At 41.2% G+C, this 24421-nt stretch overlaps 3 protein-coding genes across 4 annotated transcripts; 1 reads left to right on the top strand and 2 right to left on the bottom strand.

The window, feature by feature from the left end:
- Nucleotides 1-953: 953 nt before the first annotated feature.
- Nucleotides 954-8306, bottom strand: rdh12 (retinol dehydrogenase 12). The gene is made up of 7 exons (XM_063909652.1): nt 8181-8306; nt 5743-5861; nt 4697-4852; nt 4512-4616; nt 3701-3910; nt 3299-3488; nt 954-1950 (listed from the first exon to the last, which is right to left on the bottom strand). The coding sequence occupies exons 1-7, from the start codon at nt 8255-8257 to the stop codon at nt 1848-1850; spliced, it is 960 nt and encodes a 319-aa protein (XP_063765722.1). The 5' UTR covers nt 8258-8306; the 3' UTR covers nt 954-1847.
- A 747-nt stretch (nt 8307-9053) lies between these two features.
- vti1b (vesicle transport through interaction with t-SNAREs 1B) lies at nt 9054-14421 on the top strand. The gene is made up of 6 exons (XM_063908172.1): nt 9054-9364; nt 9470-9528; nt 10457-10648; nt 11060-11233; nt 11648-11709; nt 12541-14421. Exons 1-6 carry the CDS (start codon nt 9268-9270, stop codon nt 12629-12631), a joined length of 675 nt encoding a protein of 224 aa, XP_063764242.1. The 5' UTR covers nt 9054-9267; the 3' UTR covers nt 12632-14421.
- Nucleotides 14422-14827: 406 nt separating this feature from the next.
- arg2 (arginase 2) lies at nt 14828-23902 on the bottom strand. Of its 2 annotated transcripts, XM_063908169.1 has the most exons (8): nt 23620-23902; nt 23452-23524; nt 18641-18815; nt 17569-17728; nt 16775-16869; nt 16563-16667; nt 16347-16483; nt 14828-15675 (listed from the first exon to the last, which is right to left on the bottom strand). In XM_063908169.1, the coding sequence occupies exons 1-8, from the start codon at nt 23731-23733 to the stop codon at nt 15485-15487; spliced, it is 1050 nt and encodes a 349-aa protein (XP_063764239.1). In that variant the 5' UTR covers nt 23734-23902; the 3' UTR covers nt 14828-15484. The 2 variants fall into 2 exon arrangements, with proteins under 2 accessions (XP_063764239.1, XP_063764240.1); XM_063908170.1 differs by lacking the exon at nt 23452-23524 and having other exon boundaries at nt 23620-23842.
- Between the last annotated feature and the right edge of the window lie 519 nt (nt 23903-24421).

Genomic DNA, 24421 nt, shown 5'->3' with positions numbered 1-24421 from the left:
CTTATATGCTAACCTGCTATTAGTGAGCTAGCTCGGTGAAAAATAGCACAGTATGAAGCTAAAGCTAGCAGCCAGCTTATTATCATCCTAATATGAGTCATTTAATGGACTTTTCTCAGGGTTTTATGTGTCTGTTGGGATCAAATGAAAACTTGATGTTAAAATCCCTGAAACCTACACCTTTTCATTGCAGGTTCAGTTTCTACACACAGTGATATCCCCACAGGAGCGTAGCATATTCTAACAATTAACTGCATTTCAAATGTCCACCTCTCTCGGTTTGGAACATCTTGTGTGGTTTAATCAGGGCAGCGTTTAGCTGAGTTTCTCTGTTAGAAACTTCTCTCTTCAGACAGAGAGCTGCATGACGCTCTAAAGGGGCGTGGCCAGCTTCAGCTCCAAAGGGGCGTGGCCAGCTTCAGCTCCAAAGGGGCGTGGTCAGCTTCAGCTCCAAAGGGGCGTGGCCAGCTTCAGCTCTAAAGGGGCGTAGCCAGCTTCAGCTCTGCTCAAATTTAAAGCTCCAGTCACAGAATCAGCACTTCAGGAACAGGGCTGAGATAGAGGGGAGTGAGGCAGGGGGGGGGGGATCTGTTTGGAATTTTGAGCAAAACACTTCAGACATGTTTGTATAGATATGTTTTGTGACAGATTTAACCAGAGGCTAATCAATGTTAGTAATTAACCAAATGCTCTCACAGTCCCACAGATTCTAGGGAAGAATTTCCATGTGAAATTGTTCTGATCATTTGTGGCATTAAAGAAAATCCTTAATCTAACGTTCCTTCATATGTAGGAGCCCTGTTCGCTCTGCAATAAATAAGCACATTTTCTAAAGGTTCAAACTATTCCTTCAGCAATAACACGCATCAAATTGGACTTGTTTGTTCTGTGGAATAATTCAGCGTTATCCAACATTTCACAGCTCTTAAAAAGACCCGGAGCGATACAGCACCTTATAGTAATATCTCCGTTTATTTACATCAAATGTAAACATTCAACTCTTAACATGAATGTTCGTGTAGTAAAAGGCATGTTTGACTCGTATAAAACACAGAATGTAAACTCTTGGCAACCTTGCTTGTGAATGCTGAGAAGGGAACATGGGGGGGGGGGAGATCCTTAGAAATGGAAAACTGTAATTCCTCTGGGAAAGTGCAGTTTTTTGGCAAATGGGAAAAGTTCTCTGCAGATATTGCAACGACACAATCCTAACTCTGATTTTGGTTAAAATAGAAAAACCTTCTTATATCCTACATCAACTACAATTATCACAAAATACATGTATGCAATTCAAGCGGTAATCATGTCTCAAGCCGACACTGATCCTCGATATTTAACTTACTTCTTATCAACCTAGAAATACTGTAAGAACCCCTGCAATTGTTTAGAAAGGCTGGCACAAAAGTCAAGCAATTTAGCCTGCAAGTTCTGGAGAAAAACAGGTAAATGAAACACGATATTTGATAAAGATGCTGGTCATTTACCCTGGCTTGACCCTTCACAGTATCCTACAGCATTACATACATCAAGTTGCTTTTTTGCCTACACTGTATTCACATTGTGTCACAAAAATATAGAGTCAAAAAGTTATCTGTGGTTACGTTATAATACGGTTGAGAGGTTTTTGGTTTGAGGAGCAGCACCAAAAACACTCAAGTTATTATAAAGTAATTACTGCATTATTTCACAAAAAAGCAACTTCACATTATAGTACCTCTGACAGTATTACCTGACTGCTTTTAGGTAGGAAACGCTTCAAAGTACGGAACATCGAAACCATAATGAAATGAAGGATTTAAAGAAAGACTTAAGGACTCCTTTGAGAAAGATGGAGGTTAAAGGTTGAGTCAGTCCCACCGGATCCCGAGCTGTTCGCAGCTGACGTCCCACAGCCTCCTCGACGTCTCCTCACTTCTGCCCTGGGGGGCCACGAAGGCAGGGGCGCAGTCACTGCGAGGAGAGGAGGGGAGGGGGGGTTATTATGTAATAAACTGGGGCAGGGATGAAATACTACTGTGTTGGACCCTGAAGGCAGAAGTAGAAAGCTAACATTGGGCTATAAAAGGAACTACAGGCCACCACCGCTAAGCTAAAGGCGGCTAATGTTGGGCTATAAAGGAACTACAGCACGGTCACATGACTTCAAGTCACCACCGCTAAGCTAAAGGAGGCTAACGTTGGGCTATAAAGGAACTACAGCACGGTCACATGACTTCACCTCACCACCGCTAAGCAAAAGGAGGCTAATGTTGGGCTATAAAGGAACTACAGCACGGTCACATGACTTCACGTCACCACCGCTAAGCAAAAGGAGGCTAACGTTGGGCTATAAAGGAACTACAGCACGGTCACATGACTTCAAGTCACCACCGCTAAGCAAAAGGAGGCTAACGTTGGGCTATAAAGGAACTACAGCACGGTCACATGACTTCAAGTCACCACCGCTAAGCTAAAGGAGGCTAATGTTGGACTATAAAGGAACTACAGCACGGTCACATGACTTCACGTCACCACCGCTAAGCTAAAGGAGGCTAATGTTGGGCTATAAAGGAACTACAGCACGGTCACATGACTTCACGTCACCACCGCTAAGCTAAAGGAGGCTAATGTTGGGCTATAAAGGAACTACAGCACGGTCACATGACTTCACGTCACCACCGCTAAGCTAAAGGAGGCTAATGTTGGGCTATAAAGGAACTACAGCACGGTCACATGACTTCACGTCACCACCACTAAGCTAAAGGAGGCTAATGTTGGGCTATAAAGGAACTACAGCACGGTCACATGACTTCAAGTCACCACCGCTAAGCTAAAGGAGGCTAATGTTGGGCTATAAAGGAACTACAGCACGGTCACATGACTTCACGTCACCACCGCTAAGCTAAAGGAGGCTAATGTTGGGCTATAAGTGATGCAATGCTCCATGCCTTATTTGTATTTATTTTGACTTGCTGTGAACACACACCCCGAGGCTTACAGTAAGCCTGCTTGAGATCAAACATACAACGGTCTAATGGCAAAACCATGTTAAAGCCAGTGATGTCATTAAAGATTAAACACTTTTGAAGCAGGCAGCTTTTCCGTGGTTAAGCTTGATGGTTATTTAGTTTGTTTTACAAGAAACTGGGAAATAAAACATTTATAAGTAAGTTCAGATGAGGTCACCACAGGGCTTCTCCAGGAGCACGCTCGTGGCAGAATTGAATCCCTCATTGCAGCTGTAAATGTATTTCTTTACACATGGTGAGAGGAACTGTCCCGAGACCCAATGTTGTGTAACCGTTGAACTCTGAAGTACCTGAAGTGTTTCCCAGAGATGGAGTGCAGCTCGTCGGCGATGGCGCAGTAGATGCTCGTCTGCGCTCCTTCCCGCGGCGTCTTCAGGAACGTGGAGAAGACGGAGAAGAATATCGTCATGAGGGTCGAGTGTCGGGTCAGGTCGGAGTTCACCGTGCCCGGGTGCACCGAGTTCACCGTCACATTGGTACCTGGGAGGAAGAACAACACAACCAACAACAGATAAAGTCTGGTTACACAACTTGCCTCTAAACCACAGTCCTCACTTTTATGACTTAGTTTGCAAACGCCCATTATATGTGTGTGTGTGTGTGTGTGTGTGTGTGTGTGTGTGTGTGTGTGTGTGTGTGTGTGTGTGTGTGTGTGTGTGTGTGTGTGTGTGTGTGTGTGTGTGTGTGTGTACCTCTGAGTCTGCGTGCGAGCTCTCTGGCGAACAGCACGTTAGCCAGTTTGCTCTGGCAGTACGCTAACCCGCTGTTGTAGCTGCCCTGGCTGTGCAGGTCGTGGAAACGGATCCAGCCGAAGTTGTGCGCGAGAGACGAGACGACCACGATCCGAGCCGGAGCGCTGCGCTTCATCAGACCAATCAGCAGCGACGTCAACAGGAAGTGCCCTGACACAGGTAACACACACACAAAGTAAGTGATAACCAAACAGAAAGAAACCAAAAATATAAGATTTACATTTGATTGAGAAATCCTGCCAAACAACAACAACTATTTTAGGATTTGATTCATATTTCTTGTATGAAGGGAAGGTCCTTTAGCTTTTATGGGGAACAAAAGCAGCCATTATTAAAAACCAATGATTAAATGAATACATCAAATAAATAAGAAAGAAGAAATGTAAACATAAAGACACGACTATCACATAAATATTACTCTAATTTAAGAAAATAACAAATGAAGAAATACAGAAATAAACATAAACAACGGAAACAGAAAATAACTAAAGATGATAAAAATATATGCATTTTATTTGTGTGCATATTTAACTCCTACAGTCATCTCTAATAAAAAAAGAGCTGAATTAAATACATATTTTATTAAAACAGTGGTTGTTATTTTTACAGACTGGTATTTAAATGTTAAAAATAAATGAAATTAAAAGTGTAAAATAATATAAACAGTCAAAATAAAATATATCTTCAGACACATTTCTCTGTTTTAGATTGAGACACAATGATTCATTAACTGATTGGAGGGATTTCTCACCTAAATGATTGACTCCGATGTGCATCTCGAAGCCGTCGATGGTTTTTGTGTACGGACACATCATCACCCCCGCGTTGTTGATGAGGATATGGAGCTGGTTGACCTCTGCAGAACAGAACAGCACATGAATAAAACATGCGATGAAACAAAAACAGAACGGGGCTCTGTATCTACACTCTGCTCACCTGTGAGGAACTTCTGAGCGAAGGCCCGTATGGAGCAGGTGTCGGCGAGGTCGAGTTGCCGGACCTCCACCTGAGCGTGAGCACAGGCCGCTCTGATGCTGTCCGCTGACTCCTCCCCTTTATCGATGTCTCTGCACGCCATGATCACACGAGCTCCTGCAGGGCGGAACGAGCAGAGCTACACTATGAACTGACGCTGCATTAATTCAAAGAGAGGAGGGACGGGCTTTTGTTGGAGCCGGAAGACATTTACATTTGGAATCACATTTAGCTCATGACCCCATATTATTTATTGACGTGTATATTTTATCCGCATCTTTGGGATTCATATTGTTCATTAAAGGATATTTTTGCTTTATTTTTGACCTGGTTTTTATCCAGTTTTCTTGTAAAAATATGAATTCATTCAGGAAATTATTTTGTCAAATTAACCCAGATCTTCTGGCACTAAATCCAAACACTACTTTATAGCATAGCAAGGTCAACCAAGGACTACAGAGTCCAACACTGGGATTTAGGATGTTCAGCTAAAGCAAACACACTGAATCTGTTTCAAATATCAAAGCAGATCTACTAAATAAGCTCAAAGCTGAAGTCATGTATTTATTTATCGATAACAAAATACACATATATATTTTAACAGGTGAACAAAAAACTAAATCAATATTATTTTAAAATACTTTTCTATTTTTTTGATGATGTATTTATTTCCAAATGAAAATGTAACCCTATTTGATAAATGGGTGTTTAAATCCTACATTCATTTGGTATTTTAAAAAAACACTTGATGAATGAATAGGGAAATAAATATAAACTTAGACCAAAAGAAATATTAGGAATAGTTGGGCAAATTTTCTTTTTCTAATTCAGTTTTTATTTTATATTTTAACCGATTTACTTTTATAATAATGGCCAAAATATTACAGTTTTTTCAACTCTATTTATTTCTTTGTGGTATTTATTATATTGGTGAAATATAATGTGTTCTTTCTTAGTTTTTATAAATATAAATCAGGTATTTATTGAACAGGTAAAGTGCAAATCACCTCTCACTGCGAGCTCCAGGGCCGTCTCCTTCCCGATCCCTGTGTTTGCCCCCGTGATGAGCACCGTCTTCCCCTCCAGAGACACGGAGGACCGGCACACTCCTCCAGCTGCATATTTCCTGTTTACCAGAGGAGGAGGGAGTGTAAATATATCCTTTACAACACACTGTCAAACACTCTGATAAAGGTCATGCATTGAAGATGGTACTCGAGTTAAAGTATGACAGTGTGATGAGGGAAATGCACTTCAAGGAAATAAAGGGAAGTAGTGAATGCATTAAAGTGACCTTATATTATATCATGGGATTATTACCATGCATCAAAGGAAAGCAGGGTTTACTGTTGTTCGGGGTGGATCTCAACTCGTTGCTGCAACCACTTCTTATTTGTTTGTAATGGATGAATGTGCTGCTCATTGTTGGGTTTATAAACGTTCAGGAAATAGTGAGAAATGCTGTTAAAAGTTACCCAAAAGTGACACCTTCACAATGTTCGTTTTGTCCAACCAACAGTCCAGACCTCAAAGATTATTAGACAGAAAGTTACATAATTAAAAAGGAAAAAGCAGCAAATCCTCACATTTAAGAAGCTGGCGAACAGACGTGGAATCGCATCGTGGCAGACTTTGTGATGGATGGGGGGGGGGGGCGGTGTACCAGTCATCACTCCATATTTAAGGTCAGTTCAGGGACTTGAACTGGCAACCATACGGCTCCCAGTACAAGTCCCTATACTGACTGAGTCACTGCCGGACTGATGTGCATTTTAACGTATTCCGTGTGAATTTTTTATCAAATGTATTTAAGTTTACAGATCGATGTATCGAGGGAGGGGAAGAAAAGCTAGTTTTTAGATGAAATGTTGTGTTGTCAGGTTGTGAAGCATCTTATCGTTACAGCTGTACCTTTTTTTATTGACATTGAATGTGTGTTATGTGAAACAACCTGAATTTGAAAGCTGTCTGATAAATGCAGTGGGGTAAACCGTACAGTATTTGGAGTAGAAGTATAAAGGTGGCAGAAGAAGTACAACTACCTCAAATGTGTAATTAAGTACAGTACTGAATCATATAACATACATTCAGCTACTGTGATACACGATGATGTCATCTTAATTGAGAAGAACTACAAATAAAGTCATACTTTGAGGAAGATTGCAATTATCTTTTTACAAAAACAAAGCATCTATGATTTTACCCTGTACTCTATAACTATACGTTCCTATTTACCTGAGAATATAGAAGAGAAGAAACCCTTACTGGTCCCACAGAGGGGAAATGTACTGGCTGCAGCTGACCCACCCTAGTGTTAGGAGCAGTGGGGCCATATGTACGGCGCCCGGGGAGCAGCGTAGGGAACGGTGCCTTGCTCAGGGACACCTCGGTAGCACTTGGTCTTTCGGGACTTGAACCGGTGACCTTCCGGTTCCCAGGCCAATTCGCCACCACTGCTTAGTAGTGACATTTTATTTCTCAAGTACACAAGAGTATACGAATTGGATTTACTTTGTGGTATTTATAAGTATATAATACATTGATGACCTAGCTCTTTAAAAAACACTAAATATTATTAATGTACTTTTTTGTTTGTGTAATTTGTAGAGCTATCAGACCAAATGTAACTGAGGCGTTTAAAGTGCCCTGAGAACGAATGACTTCAGCAGTAAAATATATAAAACTGTTCACAAATTTAAATAATGCAAGAATAATCTGACAAACGATTCTTCAAGATAAATTAAGAAGTACAATATCTGTCGCTGAAGTGTACCCTCAGAAGAAAATGCTCAAGTAATGTAAAAGCACCTCCAGTTTCTCCAGTTACAACTGAGTAAATGTACTTTGACATGCCACCTCTGCTGTTAATACACAAGAACACATGCTTAGGACATGGGACAAGCCCAAGTGCCTCTTCTGCAGCCAGTGAGAGTTAGTGTCCTCATTATTATGGGACATATGGACTTCCTTTCTTAATTATTCACAGAGAAAACTTGGATCCTGAACACACACACACACACACACACACACACACACACACACACACACACACACACACACACACACACACACACACACACACACACAGCGTCAGGTCGTACGACCCACGCCACCGTGCAGCCGAAACCAATGGCTCTGCAGGAGTAAGAGCTCTCACAGAAAACTCCTCCTACGCTCAGCCTGCTGATAGGCCTGAGTCTCTGAGCACAGGAGGAAAAAGCTCCCATCATTCTGTTTCTGTTTCAGTGATTTCTGCCTCAAATATCAGCCAGCGTCGTGGGAAATGTAAAAGAATCCAGTAAAATGGCGAGTGCACAGTGCTTTATGTAATGCCCCCTCATCGGTAGAGTTACATCGGTGCAATGCAAGTGCACTCCCTGATAAACGTGTGTTTAAATGCATGGATTTAGATGAGAATGCACGAGTGGCTTCAGCGCGTGCTTACCTTATGTGCGGTGCAAATAAAATGACCAGCAGCGTCACCACTCCGAGCCCCGCGACAATCACCAGGAGCACCATCATAGCACGGATGCCTTTCTGTCTCCTCCGCGGCTCTGTGGGCTGAACAGCTGATGTCAAAGCAGAGGGGTCAAAGGGCCGCCGCGAACTGCATCATGGGATTGTAGTTTTTATATGGTTGTATAAATGAGTTATTATAATAACAGTAATATTAATTATAATTAAAGAGATTTATTCATTTGACTATGACTATAAATATTTGATATGAAATGTATGTATATATATATATATATATTTAAATACATAGAAAATATACTCAATATAAGATAAGAACATGTTTTCAATTTTGAAATCAAAATAATGCTAATAAGTAGTTGATATATATGAATTATTAATAATATTAGATTATAATAAATAATATTTTTAAGGATAATACATATGAATACACAACCTTTAGTTTTTCCTCTAGGAAGCTTATTTACCCTTATAAAACAAAGTCCTTGAGGGACAAAACCATTCAATAATATCAAAAACAATTCAAAAAAAGAACAATAAAACTAAAGCAAGGCTACAATGAGCATGAACCAAACACATAATTACATTAAACATAAAGTAAAAATATGGACTTATAATGTGTAAAACATATATTTTAATACATACAATCATATATATTTACATATAATTTAATTTAATTCAGCTAGAAATGTTTTAAACTACATTTCCCATGATGCATAGTGTGAGCTGTCCGCCTAGAGCCTGAATACAATTGTTAATGGTTGTTTAAAAATGTATTTCACCAACATTTTAATACTTTTTGTAAGTTTTACTCCTATTTGGTATGTATAATGTAGCTTGTATTCATCTTTCTATGTTTTATATTAGTTTCTAATTATATTTCTAGTCCGGAGATTCGACCGTTGGATCACGAGGACCACAACGCGGAAGCGTCTCGTGCATCTGATTATCGTCAAAAGCAAAACTAACAATTTGGATTTAAGATTATCCTGAGTGCTGTTTTTAAGACAACAACATACCTTTATTTATACTATAAAGAGGACTTTAACTACTCCGAAATGTCGTCGGAGGAATTTGAGAAGCTCCATGAGATCTACAAATCCCTGTTCGAGGAGCTGAAGCTGCTGCCGGAGAAAGCTCTGAGGAGCCAGGGAGGTAAGTGTTGTTGTTACACAAGCTAATGCTAACGGTAGCTAACAGGGTAATAAAGGTGGTTTATGTGCTGTGACACTGGATATATGTTGTTGTTATTGTTTACAGAGGAGAGGAAGAGGCTGGTGAGGACCTTCGATGAGAGGAAGGGGGAGGCTGAGGAAGTGGTGAGCTGCTGTTTTTATAATGTGTTTTTTATAGGTTTATTATCTGCTGATCATGTGATTATCTATAGGTTTATTATCTGTTCAATATGTGATTATCTATAGGTTTATTATCTGTTCAATATGTGATTATCTATAGGTTTATTATCTGTTTATGTGTTATATTTATTCATAATGTGTTTTTTATAGGTGTATTATCTGTGTAAAATGTGTTGTTTTGTGCAGTATGTGTTTATATTGTCATGTGAAATGTGCTATCTATGCTATAAAATTAAAAAAAATAGGTTCCTAAAACATAAATACCTCCAAAAGTAAAATACCAATATGACAAATAACTGTCAGGAAATATTGACACTGTCTGATATCTGCAGCTTCTTCCATAAAGGAAATACACAAGGCAACATATACAGTCGCTTTAAATGCTATGTTTTTATTTGTTATCTTGAAGCATTTTTTGTTTTGTTTTACTCGGGTAATTCATTGGTGGGGCGGTGGTGGCAAAAGTGGTTAGGGGCTTGGCCTGGGAACTGGAAGGTCACCAGTTCAAGTCCCCAAAAGACCAAGTGCTACTGTGGTGTCCCTGAGCAAGGCATCCTTACACTGCTCCCCGGGCGCCGTACATATGGCAGCCCACTGCTCCTAACACTAGGATGGGTCAGCTGCAGAAGATCGAATTTCCCCACGGGGATTAATAAAAGTACATCTAATTTTATTTATTATTGTTCTTCTTTATGGAGCTCCTTAAAATGGCATTAAATGATCAATTCTCAATGGGAACCTAGAAAGTGTACATAGTTAAATATTTGAGTAAATGCTCTTTCACCCATTAGTGTTACAGCTATTGAGAGACTCTGTGTTTTTGCATGTGTTATGTTTTGATAAACCCTTCACTGAGACTTTCTCTTGAATGTCTTTATTTATCCGTCTCCAGTTAGAGGGAATGGATGAAGAGCTGCGGTCCGCTCCGTCCTCCTACAGAAACACCATGAGCACTAAGCTGCGGATGTACCACCGAGACCTGGGGAAGCTGCAGAGAGACATGAAGACCTCCGATGCTGGATCCTCCTCACAGGCGGGGGCGGGAAGTCATCCAGCCATCTACTCATCACAGAACCAGCAGAGTGTGAGTGCCGCCCGGCAGTTAGAAATTCCGTGTCATCTCGTCATGAGGGGATATCAACAATTACAAGGAAGTGTGAAGCAGGAAATGTTTCAGATAGAAACAACATCAGTGGAAAATCCTGATTTGGCTCCCAGCTCATCGGATTGAAAGCAAGAAGCTCACTTGTCCTTTTCTGCTTTCTGTAAAAACAAATTCTCGGTAAAAGTAGAAGTTCAAGGAAAGGTTGACACAGTTTCTTTACTATAAATGAACTCCTGCAGACAACAGTACACACCTATGAGGGCAGCTGCAGCACTTAAGATACAGGATGTGATTTGGAACACTTTGTATGTTTTTGAATTGACCTTCCTGTTCTCTTCCGCTCTTGTTTGCTCGTATTGACCCTAATTGTAATGTCTTCCTCTCACTCAGACCCACGTTCAGTCCCAGAGAGTGTTGCTGCTGCAGGGCACCGACTCTCTGAGCAACGCGAGTCAGAGCATCGAGAGAACTCTCCGTATCGCAGCGGAGACGGATCAGGTCGGCACTGATATCATCGAGGAGCTCGGAGGCCAGCGGGAGCAGCTGGACCGCGCCAGGAACAAAGTGAGATATGAATCTGATTATAACAGGGTGCAGGAAGAGATCCACGAAGAAGTAAGACAGGATTTACAAAAGGTCGCTGTGGCTGCGAGGACGTGCGGTCGTTGTAAAGAGTTATTTACATGAATTGTGCAAGAAATATTTATGTGTGGAGAAAGATGTATGGTACTGTATGTCATATATTTAAGTCAAGGTGTTTATCCTCTTATTATCAGTCCAGCATTTATGCTAAATTTAGGGTCAAAATCAAGCGGTAATTCCAGGTTGAAGTCTCAGAACACTGTGATTATCCCAGGGAAAATGAGGGTTCGTGAAAGTTGCTCCATTTACGAAATAAAAGATGAATGAAAACACATTTCTAAAAACACAAGAGGCTGTTTGTTGGATTTTGTTAACGATATATTGTCTTTTATTAAGTTGGTGGATACCGGAGAGAACCTCAGCAAAAGTAGGAAGATTCTTCGTGCCATGTCGCGACGGTGAGTGCAAACCTCTTACAAATATTTAACATTTAACAAATCTTCCTTTTTAGTTGCTTGTTTTTGATGCTAAATGTTACTCTGTTTTTGAAATGTTGTATTGTCCTTTTATTGAATCATAAAAGGCACACACATCCATCGGACAGTTTCTCATTTATGTATTTTGGTCCTCTTTAAAAGAATGAACATTTCAGTTAAGTGAAATATAACTCTTCTACCTACATATATTTGAACCCTCTTCTCCATTCTCGATCTGTCTTATAAATAAGATTAATGATATAAAATAAAGAAGAGGGAGATGTAACAACAATATCCTATATCATAAATACCTATAAAATGTTCCCTTCAATTCTCCCTTACCTCTGTATTTCTGCCGTTTACTGTACACTTGTACTCCTAAGACTGTTTCCAGTACCACTTTCTTAAGTTTGAGTTGAATTAGTCTCTATTCTTATATTAGCCTTCACTGAATGTGGAGTCTTGTTGTCTCTTAGCTTGGATGCTAGTTCTAAATATACTATAGTGGATTTGTTAAAGAATAATATATATCTATTCATTTCTTAATAACAGTGCTGACTATAGAGCAGCAACTTTTAGCCAGTTGAATATTTAAGTTTGTGAGTGAATTTGTTTTTTTAATGCAAAGATTGTTGTTTCATCGCCGTTTCCTCAGTTTTATATCATATTAAAGGGAACATCTTTGGGTTTCTGACAAGTCAACACATTAAATACATCACTTTGGACTTTGAGACACATTTAATACACCAAACAATGAATCCAGATCATATTTCAAACTGTCTGTTGTTGACTTCCTGCTTTGTTGTCCTGTAGGCTGATGACCAACAAGCTGCTGTTGGGCGTCATCATCATAATGGAGCTGGCTATTCTAGCAGCCGTGGTTTATCTGAAGTTCTTCCGATGATGAGCAAGCCTCCGGACCCAGAGCAGACTCTCTCCCTCTGACTCCCTGCAGCAATAATGTGAACTTTTACTCAGCAGGGATTCTGTCGACAACAAACGGAGATCTTTGAACTTGTTAAAAGGACCAAAATCTGCAGAAATGTGACCTGGGATTTGCACTTTTTCATCAGACTGTCATTACCCTTGATGCTCTGCAGGGGGATTTTCTGGAAGTGCGTCAACAGACCCCAGAAGATGCTCTGCAGGATTCAAGATAAAGATCCTCTGGTGACCTGTGAAGTGTTACTGATAGACGATGGTGCAGAAGTGCTGGGAGTTTTATCAATCTCTGCATAGCATACTTTATTATTCTTCCTCCAAACAATTGCATTATGCTTATTGCTGTCCACTACGGTTTTCCTGCAGTACGACCTCAAAAGTGGGACGTGTATGCAGTGTGTGTTTATTAATCGGCAGTCCTATTCCTGTGAGCGTGATATCTCAAATACACCTGCAGGAAAATGTCTTCTAATTCGGCACAAACATCCACTTTGAGTCGAGAACGAACGGATTACAACTCGGTGGAAAAAGGCAAAAGTCCCCGAAGACGTTTTTGCAATTCATCACAAATTCACTCAAATGTCTAATAGGATAAAACGATGCTGTGATGGTGTTTCAAATCTGTAAATCTAAGCTCCTCCACAAAGAATCATGCAAAACCTCCACTTTATATCTTGTGTTTAATGCTCTGAAATAGGTCATCCAGCCTGAAAAAAAGCATAAGTTAACTCTAACTCAAAATTCACTTTGTGCCATGAAATATTCCTAAATAATACCAGTGTTTGATGAAATGGCACCAGTTGATTCTCTGTTTGAATGGTCACCATGCCCAGTGTCCCAATGGTTGTATTGGGCTTAGTTTTTCCCAGAGATGTGGATGAAATATGGAAGCTCTTACTATGTGCTCTGTTCTTAACCGTAAATAAAGTCGAATCACTGTATAATACAAGAATCACTATTTAAAAACCAGTCTGTCCCTATTCCCCAGTCTGAACGTCATTAGAGCTAATGGTTAACCTGAGTCTGCGCTGGTTCTGAAAACATCCGGCGGATCTGCAGCAGGTCGGTGCAAACAGCAGCTGTTACTACGCTCCTAATTCCCAAATAATCGCTGATAAGGTTATTTTTAAGTGCTGTGTTTTCAAGTGGCACATCTGCCGCCATGCTTCCCTTCCGCACGGATATCTCGCCTGGCTGGGGTGATGCCAGACAAACATGTTGTGAGACTCTGCAGCTGGTGGAGAGAGGAGGGGGAACATCTGATTTATTTTTGGTGCTTTTATCTGAGACGCTGCCCGTCATGCCCCTTAAAAATACAAAAACAAAAACGGTTTCTAGCCTAGTTTTATAAAAAGACTAATATTTTAAGGGTAATTAAGCATTTATTTTTAGGGAAAACTTAACAAATCAGATATTTCTCCGAACAGCAAAGCTCCAAGACTTGTAAACAAAACTCATTTTATATAAACAACTAAAATGGCCGGAAATGTAGACATGGCAAAAAGGACCTATAAAGTAAAGTAAACGTAAGACATAAGAGTAAATTGCATCTTTACAAAAACAAGGACTAGAACAGATGAAATAAAGAAGTCAGAGGTTATTTATGGAGTTGTTTGTTGTTTTTATGAGTGTTTGAGATGAAATGAAAATGTGTTTGAGTGTGTGCAATGTTCTTAATTCTTTCGGTAAATATAATGTACTTTTTTCATCACAGTAGGTCTAGATGTATTAAATGATAATTGCACACCATTATTAATGAGTTCTTTGCATTTGCTTTATGTGTATTCAAATTGATCGCCTTATTTTATCTAATAGACAATCGTTGTCCCCAGAGGATGATCCCCGATAACGTTGGTGAGCCTTTTCATTTCTCTAGTAGCTCCACCATGATGTTCATATTAGTGTTTTAGTGAATTATCTGAAATATTATTGTATGGATTACCATGAAATGAGGTAAAATGATGCATGTTTCCTTCAGGTACTCAGTATAAAATAACTTATGTTTTCTGCCTAGCAACACAGTTAAGTCAATTTTCTATTGGTCAAACTCAGATGAACATTAAACTCATATACAGGTTGTGCATAGACAATGGAATTCCCATCAGCTTTGTGTTTGATAAATTATAGCTAGGAAATAAGACACCTGGACACATGCACAAAAAATGTAATCACATTTATGGAAGACCAAAATTTAAACTCTGCGTTACAAGGACAAAGTCGAATAGTGGCAACATCGAGCACACAGGTGTCGTTACTCAGCAGCGGTTCAATCAAAGCTGCATTTTGGACTTTTGAAGCCAATTAATACTCATGTAGTCATTAAATATAGCAGCACCTACTGATGTCAGTAAGTGTACGAGCAGGTTCAATGTGAAAATACAAAAGTAAACTCTAAAGAAAATACAGTAACCACAGCTGGTCCAAAAGTGCAAACACATCATTACTAGGGTTTAGTAACTGGCACGAAACAGTTGGGAGAGTCAAACTAAAGGAAACTTGGTTTATCATACCTCTGAGGCAGGTGCATCTCTTTAAACCAAACACACAATAAATATGAGGAAGCTGTGTGCTCTCACGCTTAACTTATCATAAGTTAGTATTGCTGCTTTAAATTAAAAGTGTTTCCATCAATCGGTATCTGGAGGGTCTCAATCTGTGAAGCCCTGGGTATTACGGTTACTCTTCATGAAACATAACACTAAACATCAGAAAGAGAAACTTTACGTTTGGATTCAGTCTTTGTACAGTCTCGTTTTCAGGATTGTGGAATGATCACGGGGTCGGTGTTGATATAGAGTCAAAAGCTTTCTCTCCTCTAGAGGCGCAGCTGCTCCGTGTCGTCCTTCCCAGAGGGAATCTCGTGGATGGACGCCGGAGCGCCCTCTCTCGTCTGACCCAGAGACGACGCGATGACGTCCACCGCTAGGGAGGCGGTGGCTTCCACGGCTTCGCGGGTCGCCCCGAGCACCGGGTTCACCTCCACCAGGTCCATGGCTGACAGCAGACCTGAGGCAATCACACAGGGGCAAGTTAGACATGGAAACATAGCAAAAAAACAGGAGATGAAAGCTGCAAACTTTGCCTGTCGGAGTGCAGGAGTTATACGTTTTAGAAAAGAAACAACACACAGAGTCAGTCTTTGTTTCTGTGTCACCAATTTCGTAAAGACTGAATGAGATTAGCAGCAGGTCGGGGAGAAGTAATGATTGTGCCCCATCCCTTCCAAACTTTCTGACACTAAACAGCATTGGTCAGTCGGATAAATTGGGGAAAATGTACTTTATTTAAGACAAACTATTCTGAGAACTGTCAACACAAAGGCATCACGTTTGGAGCACTCACTCAAACTCATGTCAATCTGATGAGGTTACACAATACCTGATGTCTCTGGTCAATAGGTGGCGCTATGACTATTTACTCCATCGAGCTGCAGATGTCTTCTTTTGAAGTTTGGAGCAAGTTTAAGGCAGAACAACCTCCAAGAGGCTTCTTTATACGTCTGGTGGTGCTACATCTGTCTACCAAATTCCATACAATTAAATGTAAGTCTGTCTCCACGCCCGAGGCCAAGACCAAAATGAATGTGTTTGCAAAGCTTTATGAACTCTCAAACATCCCAGAAATACCACTAACGTCAGCCCTGGTGTCTGAAGCTTCGGATTTGTATTAACCCTTACCTGTGTTGTGGATTTCCTCTGTGATGTAGATCCCCTCCCTGTAGGTCAGGCCTCCGTTCACCGGCGTTCCCGTGGCCGGAGCCAGAGACGGGTCGAAAGCGTCGATGTCGAAACTCAAGTGGATCGGTCTCTGTTTTCTGAGGTGAGAGGATTTCAGATTAAAAACAGACCTGAGCAGACACAAATAACCAAAACGGAGTCATCAAAGTCACATGCCTGGACAGGAGATGGTCCAGAGTGACCTCCATGACTCTCTGGATGCCCAGCCTGTCAATGTCCCTCATGGTGAAGTACTGGATGCCCAGGTTCTTCAGGATGTGGCTGTGATCAACAACATCAGAACAACATCAACATCTATTTTCCCGTGGAGGATCGGGTTGATATGAGCGACACATGATAAGAGTGTGGAGGTGATAGTGTGTACTCACTGCTCCCCGGGGTCCACGTCCCGCAGGCCGATGTACACCAGGTCGCTTGAGGAGAGGAAGGGCTTCGTCCAGGAGAACCCTGGGATATCTGGCATCTGCGGGGACACACAGATAATGTGGTATGGAACATGAAGGGACGTGAGGTCAGGAAAACATCCGCCAGAGAGACATCTGACCACTTAGGGAATGGGTATGGTAAGCAAATATGTGGGCATTGTGTAGTAGTAATAATAATATTAAAATATTATAAAATATGTTTATTAATATTTATAATATTTTAATTATTTAAAAATATTTAGTTTTTATTATTTTAGTTTTTTTTGGTTTAAAAAAAAATGATTTCCTGTTTTTTTTATTTTATATTAAATAATAATCATAAAAATAGAAGAAAATATTATAATATTTTGCACTTTGCAAACAAATGTATAAAGTGCTTTACATATTTAAAACTCATACAAAAAATATCAACTATATAAAAATATAATATTAAATTACAACTGGAAATAAATCAAATTAAAACATGAGATTGGGAATAAAATGAATATTAAAGGCGTTTCTTCAGTGCTTCTGCAAGTCTCAGATATCAGTGCACAGGAGCTTATTATCCCATAATCTGTCCTTGTTTGCATAACAGGAAGCTGTTGCAGACGGGAGTAACTCAAATACTTCATGCACCTTTCGTAACACGAGAATTTAAATGCTAGTGTTAAATGAAACTGCTGGAGCCACGCTGCAAGGGGAATTACATCATTTTCTATGTGACGGAACCTGCTCTGCCTCTCATTCCTGCTCACCTTGTCCTGCAGCTCTTTGAGCATGAATGCGACGGGCTGTCCGTGCAGGTTTCCTGAAGGTGAAGTCATGGGCGTGTTGATGTCTGCATGGGCATCAACCCAGATCAGACACAGGTCGGGACACTGCTGCGCATGGCCCCCCACTGAGCCAATAGCAAGGCTGCAGGAAAGAGAAGGAGTCACGATCAGCCAAACTCAGAGGATGGGAGAATCCTTGCAGGAGAGTCGTAGCATTAAACACACACTATGGAAACAAGCTTCAAACTACACAAGAAGTCAATCTTCTGGCTCAAACTGGCCGTCACCGACAACCTTTTCCCTTACGGGGCCAAAGAAAATCCTGTCTTTCATAAGCTGTTACACAAACTGTGGTGTGGCAGCTTATGCAATTCTAAAAATGATAGAATTGCATAACAATAAATGACCTCTTCACCTGGTGCTGCAAGTGGCTGTCCTACTGCAGACGAGATGAAATACTAGTCTACTTTTGCTCAAAGATCAGAGTACTTCTACTTTTACTCAAAGATCAGAGTACTTCTACTTTTACTCAAAGATCAGAGTAATTGTACTTTTACTCAAAGATCTGAGTACTTCTACTTTTACTCAAAGATCAGAGTAATTGTACTTTTACTCAAAGATCAGAGTACTTCTACTTTTACTCAAAGATCAGAGTAATTGTACTTTTACTCAAAGATCAGAGTACTTCTACTTTTGCTCAAAGATCAGAGTACTTCTACTTTTGCTCAAAGATCAGAGTAATTGTACTTTTACTCAAAGATCAGAGTACTTCTACTTTTACTCAAAGATCAGAGTACTTCTACTTTTGCTCAAAGATCAGAGTACTTCTACTTTTACTCAAAGATCTGAGTACTTCTACTTTTGCTCAAAGATCAGAGTACTTCTACTTTTGCTCAAAGATCAGAGTAATTGTACTTTTACTCAAAGATCTGAGTAATTCTACTTTTACTCAGGTACAAGATTACTTACAAGTACTCCCCCCCCCCCCCCCCCCCCCCCGTATAAGGCTACACATCATGCCTCTAACTCAGGTGTGTGTTTGCGTCACATTTACCTGTGGTCTCCCCCCAGCATGACGAGCGTGTGTCCTGCACCGACGGCTCGGCTCACGGCGCCGGCCAGCATCTTGTTGGCTCCGCCCACAGAGCGGGGGAACTTCACGTCCATGTACGGCTCGTCCTTCTCCAGGTGGTGGAAGTTCAGGTCCCCGAAGTCGTGCACGGAGTAATCTGAGGAAGACACAAGGACAAGAAGCGGCCGTCAAGTAAAGACCAGATGCTTTCTGAGCTGAGTCACTCGGTGAGGTGAGGGTATTTTGAAATGCATTTATCATTTCTTTGCAGATTTTATTGGCACACATTGCAGTTGAAACAGGGGGGTTTTGGTGTTGAGCAAGGTTTCAGAGTTTTAAACCAGGACCTTTAACTGTGCAATAAAGGAACCTGCAATCTAAGGGGTTTATCACAATTCCTGTAATTGTTTAGACACTGACTGTCACAATTATCTGATTAGAGGAAGTACATTTGTTTTAAAGACTGCGTGTTCCAGCCTCACTTGAGAACATAATCTGAAGTAGGATCCATTTGTCACGATTATCCTGAAGAGAAGGAAGCCTCTGAGGGAAAGTGTGTGGATCAAGGTTCAAAGGCTTTACTGTCGTATGAACAGTAGCTTCAGTGTGTGGCAACAAATAAAAGTCCAAGTGCAATATAACATACATAGGACATCAAATAATGCACTTCTTCACGAGTGACTCAAACAAGCGTCTGCCTCTCAGTCTGAGGAGGCTGAATGACGGAGCGACACCTCACAGTTTCACCTGAAGAACCTGCAATTTGTGGCTTTGGAATAGTCTTTGAAATCGTTTGGAAACTACCACTTTTGCTTTGACGGCTGCAGGTGCCAGGCCAAGACAATCTGCAGTTTATGGGCATGAGACATCTCTACCTCTTGCATCCTAATGCTTGTATTTTTCACCCTGATAGTGGAAATAACACCATCTATCCCATTCCTATTGTATAAGCATGACTCTAAACACATCTGTGCCTTTCTATACACAATACTAAGTGTATTAAATGAAATCAGGCTCTGTTTGAGAGATAACAGTGAGCTAGACAGAGAGGTTTTGCTCACAATAATGGGAATTGTTCACAAAGTGCCTCTTTTTTCTGCAGCGTGACTGAACACGTGTCTGCCTCTGAGTCTGAGGAGGCTGATTCATTCAAAGCCAGTCAGTGACAGAGCACTTTCCACTTGTCCTACGTCGGCTGTGGTTTCAGGCCCTCGACCCGAAAGATTTCCACTGGCTTTAGGGGCTCGCACTGCGGAGTAAACAAGTGATGTGATATACCACTTTGGGGGTTCATATGGCAATGTGAGCCTTTGTGGCAGGGTAGTGTTTCTCTGCTGATCTAAGGGGAACCAGTGAGCTTCATTACCATTAGTAGAGCGGACAGGAATAGCCCTTGTGTTGATGCAATCTCCAGCACCTATTGCAGGACAATTAACCGTCTGTTATGGGGAGAAAATGCTGTGACAGTACAGCTGCACTCTGAGATTACTGGGTGGTTATACGCATGTTTTATATCTACTGAGACATGTTGGACAAACTGACAGTAACCCAACGAGTTTAAAGATGGTGTCTAGTTCAGTTCGGGTCGGGTTTACTGAGTTTGGCTCAGTTTGTGACATCTGTTTCACTGCTGCCAAGTTTAATTCAGGATAAGACAAACCCGTCAGAAAGACATCAGGTTTTTTATTTTATGATTTTTCTACAATATATTCTTTCTCTGCAACGCTGTAATTGAAGACGATAGAAATCCTCCTCTTTTTGTTCTTGAAATCAATCTATTTTTTCATATAATTTGGTTAATTTGTTGTTTGAACACATTAACATATTCATGATACTGTGAACATATTGGTTCCTGTAGAGCAGGATAAAATGACCCCTCACTGAGACTTAGCAGTAATTAATAGCAGAAAACATGTAAATTATATTTATATGTAGGAGACAAGCAAACTCAGGATCTATAGCAATGATATATAATAATGTTTATAATTCTTGTTTGTTAATGATTCAAAGTACATTTTGCATGGCCCTAAGTGCTTCCTTTATTTAATAATATTCACATTTTTTATACTGGAATATTTGATATAGTTCAGAGTCATGTACTGCATGAAAATACATTTAAATACTTCTAAAAATATTCTGAATTCTTGGATTTGTGCCAAGTGGGTCATCACGTGCAAAAGAGTTGAAATTTAAAATATAGAATGGGAACCAAAATACAGTAAAACTACTGTTAAAATGTTTAGGAAAATGCTAAAGAATTGTGCAGGAATCCTTCAAGGAAGAGCAAACAGTCAACAGTAAGCAGGGGTAATACTGTGAGGAAGGATAAAGGTAAGTCAGTTAAAAATAAAGCAACATCCCAGCTGTTAAACAGATTCAGCGTGACGATGGGGAGGGCGGCACCTGTTGCTCAACATCTGATGTTTACAGCTGATGCCCCGGACACGCTCCCCGACAAACGATCTGAGGCTCGCACCGTCACACACTCACACAGGATCGGTTACATTACATGTCATTTAGCCGAGGGCTTTTATTAAAAGTGGCACGCATGCACTTAAATACCCCGGGACATGCCTGCACGAGCAATTTGAGGTGAAGAGTTTTGCTCAAGGATACTTTGACTTGTTGACTGCCGGGGCTGGGGATCGAACCGCTGATTGTTGGAATGAAACCCTGAGCCACAGAATGAAGGGATCACTGGCAATTCATGTGTTTTTATCTCGTTATATTCGTTTATAGACTCTGTAGAGGGACGGACTTTGCTGTGTGAGCTACAAGGAGATAAGAGAGGAGCTTTTGGGAGGAATGACCTCCATTGATGTTGATTTCCTTCGGCCTGGCATGTGATTTTATCTGCAAGCCTTGAAGGAGGAAGCAGAATGCGTTGTGATAAAACAACCTGAGAGTCTTTGTCCGGTTTGTGTTCAGACTTTTGTGCTTAGTCTGTGTATAGTGAGTTTATTTATAGCAGCCTTATCATACATAAGGAAGCTTGTTCTAATCTCATGTAGGGGGGGGGGGGGACTCTTCAGGGCAGTGACTTCTTCAAGCTGTGGCTGATTTAAATATATATATATACTTTACTCAGATTTAATCACACATTTTTGGCTAACGTCTACCAGGCAATCTCATGATATGAATCCACTACAGAACACATGATTAGTAGCAGTGATTACAATATCAACTTACTGCTTATTTGATCAACTTTTGGGATAATCAATTAATCATTTCAGCAATGTTTTAATGCAAAAAAAGAAAATGGCGTTCCCCGCCTCTCCTTCCTCTGAAAGTAACAGTTTATTTCACATACAAGTATTGGACGTAAAGTCCCAGTCTGCTCTGATTGGTTAGCTGACTCAACCACTTAGAGGTGTCCCCTAGCCTATCACGTACAATGTGTTGGAGCGTGAGTGTTCCATTGTGAAGTCACTATGTTCCGGAAGTAAACAAAGGAGTGTAATGGGGGAGTTTCAGGCAGGGGGGAAGGTGGGAGAGAGACTCCCTATAGAAGGAACGTAGGGATTTAAGCCTCTGCAGACCATTGACATGCACACAAACCTACACCAGCGGAACAGGGCCCCTTTGAATACATTTGAGGTACTTTACCTGAGCATTTCTATGTTATGCTACTTCAAACTTCTATGTATTGAACTGAAAACCTGCCAGTGTTAAAAGTAATTGAAGTTAGGTTTACTTTCGTGAAGGAAATAGCTTCGGGGTTTTGGAAAGTAGGACATAGAGACATGTTCCACTGTTCTCTAGAGACACCACTGTAATCGTTTCATCTCAGTATGTACAGTAGTGTGAGCTGCAGCAGTGATTGAGCACCGCGTTCTGTACAGTACTGCGTGTCCTCGGTACAGAGAGGCTTGTCTGTCTCTGACCTGCAGATAAACTTCCCTGGAAGTGTTAACGACCTTATTATCACACTGAGTCTTCTCTGACTCCCCCTTTGGCTGGAGTAAATCCCTCCCTCGCACATCACAGCTAAGTCTCCTTTTGTTGTGTGGCCGTTGTATTTCCAGCACAAAGCAACCTCATTGACCTGCGCTCCAAAATACACTGCAGATTCTTTCCGGGTGATGTGTCCTCTTTCATGTGCCACCGCAGCACTCCCCTTTTTTACAGGAAGCTGGGTTGAAAGGGAATGTGTATTAAAGTAGTTTAAGGGGGGGGGGGGGGGGGGGGGACTGCAGTGACGACAGTGGAAACTCATCAGCCTCTTCCTGCAGCCTTCCGAGCATGTGCGCAAGAATGACTAAACCAGACATGTGGCTACAGCCCGGGCCACAAAAAAAAGAGCGGAATACATTAGCTTGCATGGTGCAGGGTTACCACAGTGTCCTCTCTGTCCTCTGTGCAGTCTCACCCTGTGCTGCTTAATGGCTTAATGCCCTTCTATGGCATCGCTTTACAGGGCTGAATCGAGCTGTCGCCATTACTTTTCTTAATGAGGCTATTATCTTAATTTGTGTATGCTCCGCGGAGACACCACACAGCCATTAAAACCCAACTTTGTGATGCAACAAATGAAGATGATTACATCTAGTCTTTATTCTAATTAGATTATATCAGTTAAAGGATGTTGTGGAGATCTTTCGGGTATTACAGCAGAGACCCCGTTGTTCTCTGACGCTTGCTGGCTGCTTTTAATCCCCTCGGATATTTTTATTTACAGCCTCCCTATGATGTAAGAGACGGGAGGAGGGAGGAAAGGCTGTCTGAAAGCTGTCCTGCAGGTTACACCCATCCACCGTTACATAACAATATGTGCCCCCGTTGTCCGCACCTACCTAACCCGGAGAGCCTCTCGATGAGCCCCGCATCTCTGATGGCTTTAGGGCCGTGCTCCACGCCTCTTCTTTTCTGATTTAAATTGAAAACAGGAAGGATTTCAGCGATTAAAGACGATATGTGAAAGTTAAGATTTTAAAAAGAAAGTGATACTAGGATTTTCTTACCTGTCCTCTTGAAAAAGGAGCTCCGAGCACAGCGACGGATTGGGCTCTGCTTTGTTGGCACGTTTGGCCAAGTTGAGCTCTGAGAAGACGGGATAAAGGTCCTCTCAAAGCCATGTTTTACTTTTTAAATAGTCAGAATCTTCCCAGTCCAAACCAATCGGATCCCAGTTGTCTGATGAAAGCTGAGTGAGAGGTTGCTCTGGCTGCTGGATGCTGAATGAGTGCGCGGCTGCAGGAGGCCGGTCTTATTGCGCCTGAAGCTACTTAATATTCATGAGCTGGTGAAAAGGAGGACTAAGATTAACATCATATCATCACACATTCCTCTTCTGTTGCATTTGGTACTTTTTGTGTGATTATTTCAGGAATATCAGCGATGTTTATCATTTATAACATGCTATAAACTTCTATTTCAGCACGTACTCTTCTGTTCCATATGCAGCGTGTGACGTCAATTTGAGTGACACACCTTCAGAGCAGCCAATAGGAAGCCGGGAACTGAGTGGGTGCGCGGAAAATGGGGCGTGGCCTGCGTGTAAATGTGGGTCAGGTGCTTTTCTTTTTTTTCGGGACATGTTTGTTGTGAAGCACATATCCTGCAGTCTCATCTGTGTGGAAATTTCCAGCGACGCATCCCAATGGGATTCACAGGCTTGTTTACAAAATAGCATTTGACCCTCCCCGGTGCCAGGCACACCCAAACAAACAGGTATTCAGGTCAGAACTAAGACCCAACTTTCCAAAGCCTAAATTACCCCTATAGGGTGACAGGTGTCTAGGGTCCCTTTCTTTCCGAGGTGAA

The sequence above is a fragment of the Eleginops maclovinus genome, chromosome 19, assembly GCF_036324505.1.
Source record: "Eleginops maclovinus isolate JMC-PN-2008 ecotype Puerto Natales chromosome 19, JC_Emac_rtc_rv5, whole genome shotgun sequence".
In the NCBI taxonomy this organism is placed as follows: Eukaryota; Metazoa; Chordata; class Actinopteri; order Perciformes; family Eleginopidae; genus Eleginops; species Eleginops maclovinus.
Note: the sequence above shows the minus strand (reverse complement) of the source record. Positions and strands in the feature narration are given on the sequence as shown.

Coding starts and splice junctions, on each gene's coding strand:
- rdh12 (XM_063909652.1), bottom strand. CDS start 8,257: ATGATGGTGCTCCTGGTGATTGTCGCGGGGCTCGGAGTGGTGACGCTG. Junction 4,617..4,696: donor CGCTCAGAAGTTCCTCACAG/GTGAGCAGAGTG, acceptor TCTGTTCTGCAG/AGGTCAACCAGCTCCATATC. Junction 3,911..4,511: donor CATCGGAGTCAATCATTTAG/GTGAGAAATCCC, acceptor TACCTGTGTCAG/GGCACTTCCTGTTGACGTCG.
- vti1b (XM_063908172.1), top strand. CDS start 9,268: ATGTCGTCGGAGGAATTTGAGAAGCTCCATGAGATCTACAAATCCCTG. Junction 9,365..9,469: donor AGCTCTGAGGAGCCAGGGAG/GTAAGTGTTGTT, acceptor TATTGTTTACAG/AGGAGAGGAAGAGGCTGGTG. Junction 9,529..10,456: donor AGGGGGAGGCTGAGGAAGTG/GTGAGCTGCTGT, acceptor ATCCGTCTCCAG/TTAGAGGGAATGGATGAAGA.
- arg2 (XM_063908169.1), bottom strand. CDS start 23,733: ATGGCTTTGAGAGGACCTTTATCCCGTCTTCTCAGAGCTCAACTTGGC. Junction 16,668..16,774: donor GACGTGGACCCCGGGGAGCA/GTGAGTACACAC, acceptor TGTTGATCACAG/CCACATCCTGAAGAACCTGG. Junction 15,676..16,346: donor AGAGGAAATCCACAACACAG/GTAAGGGTTAAT, acceptor TGATTGCCTCAG/GTCTGCTGTCAGCCATGGAC.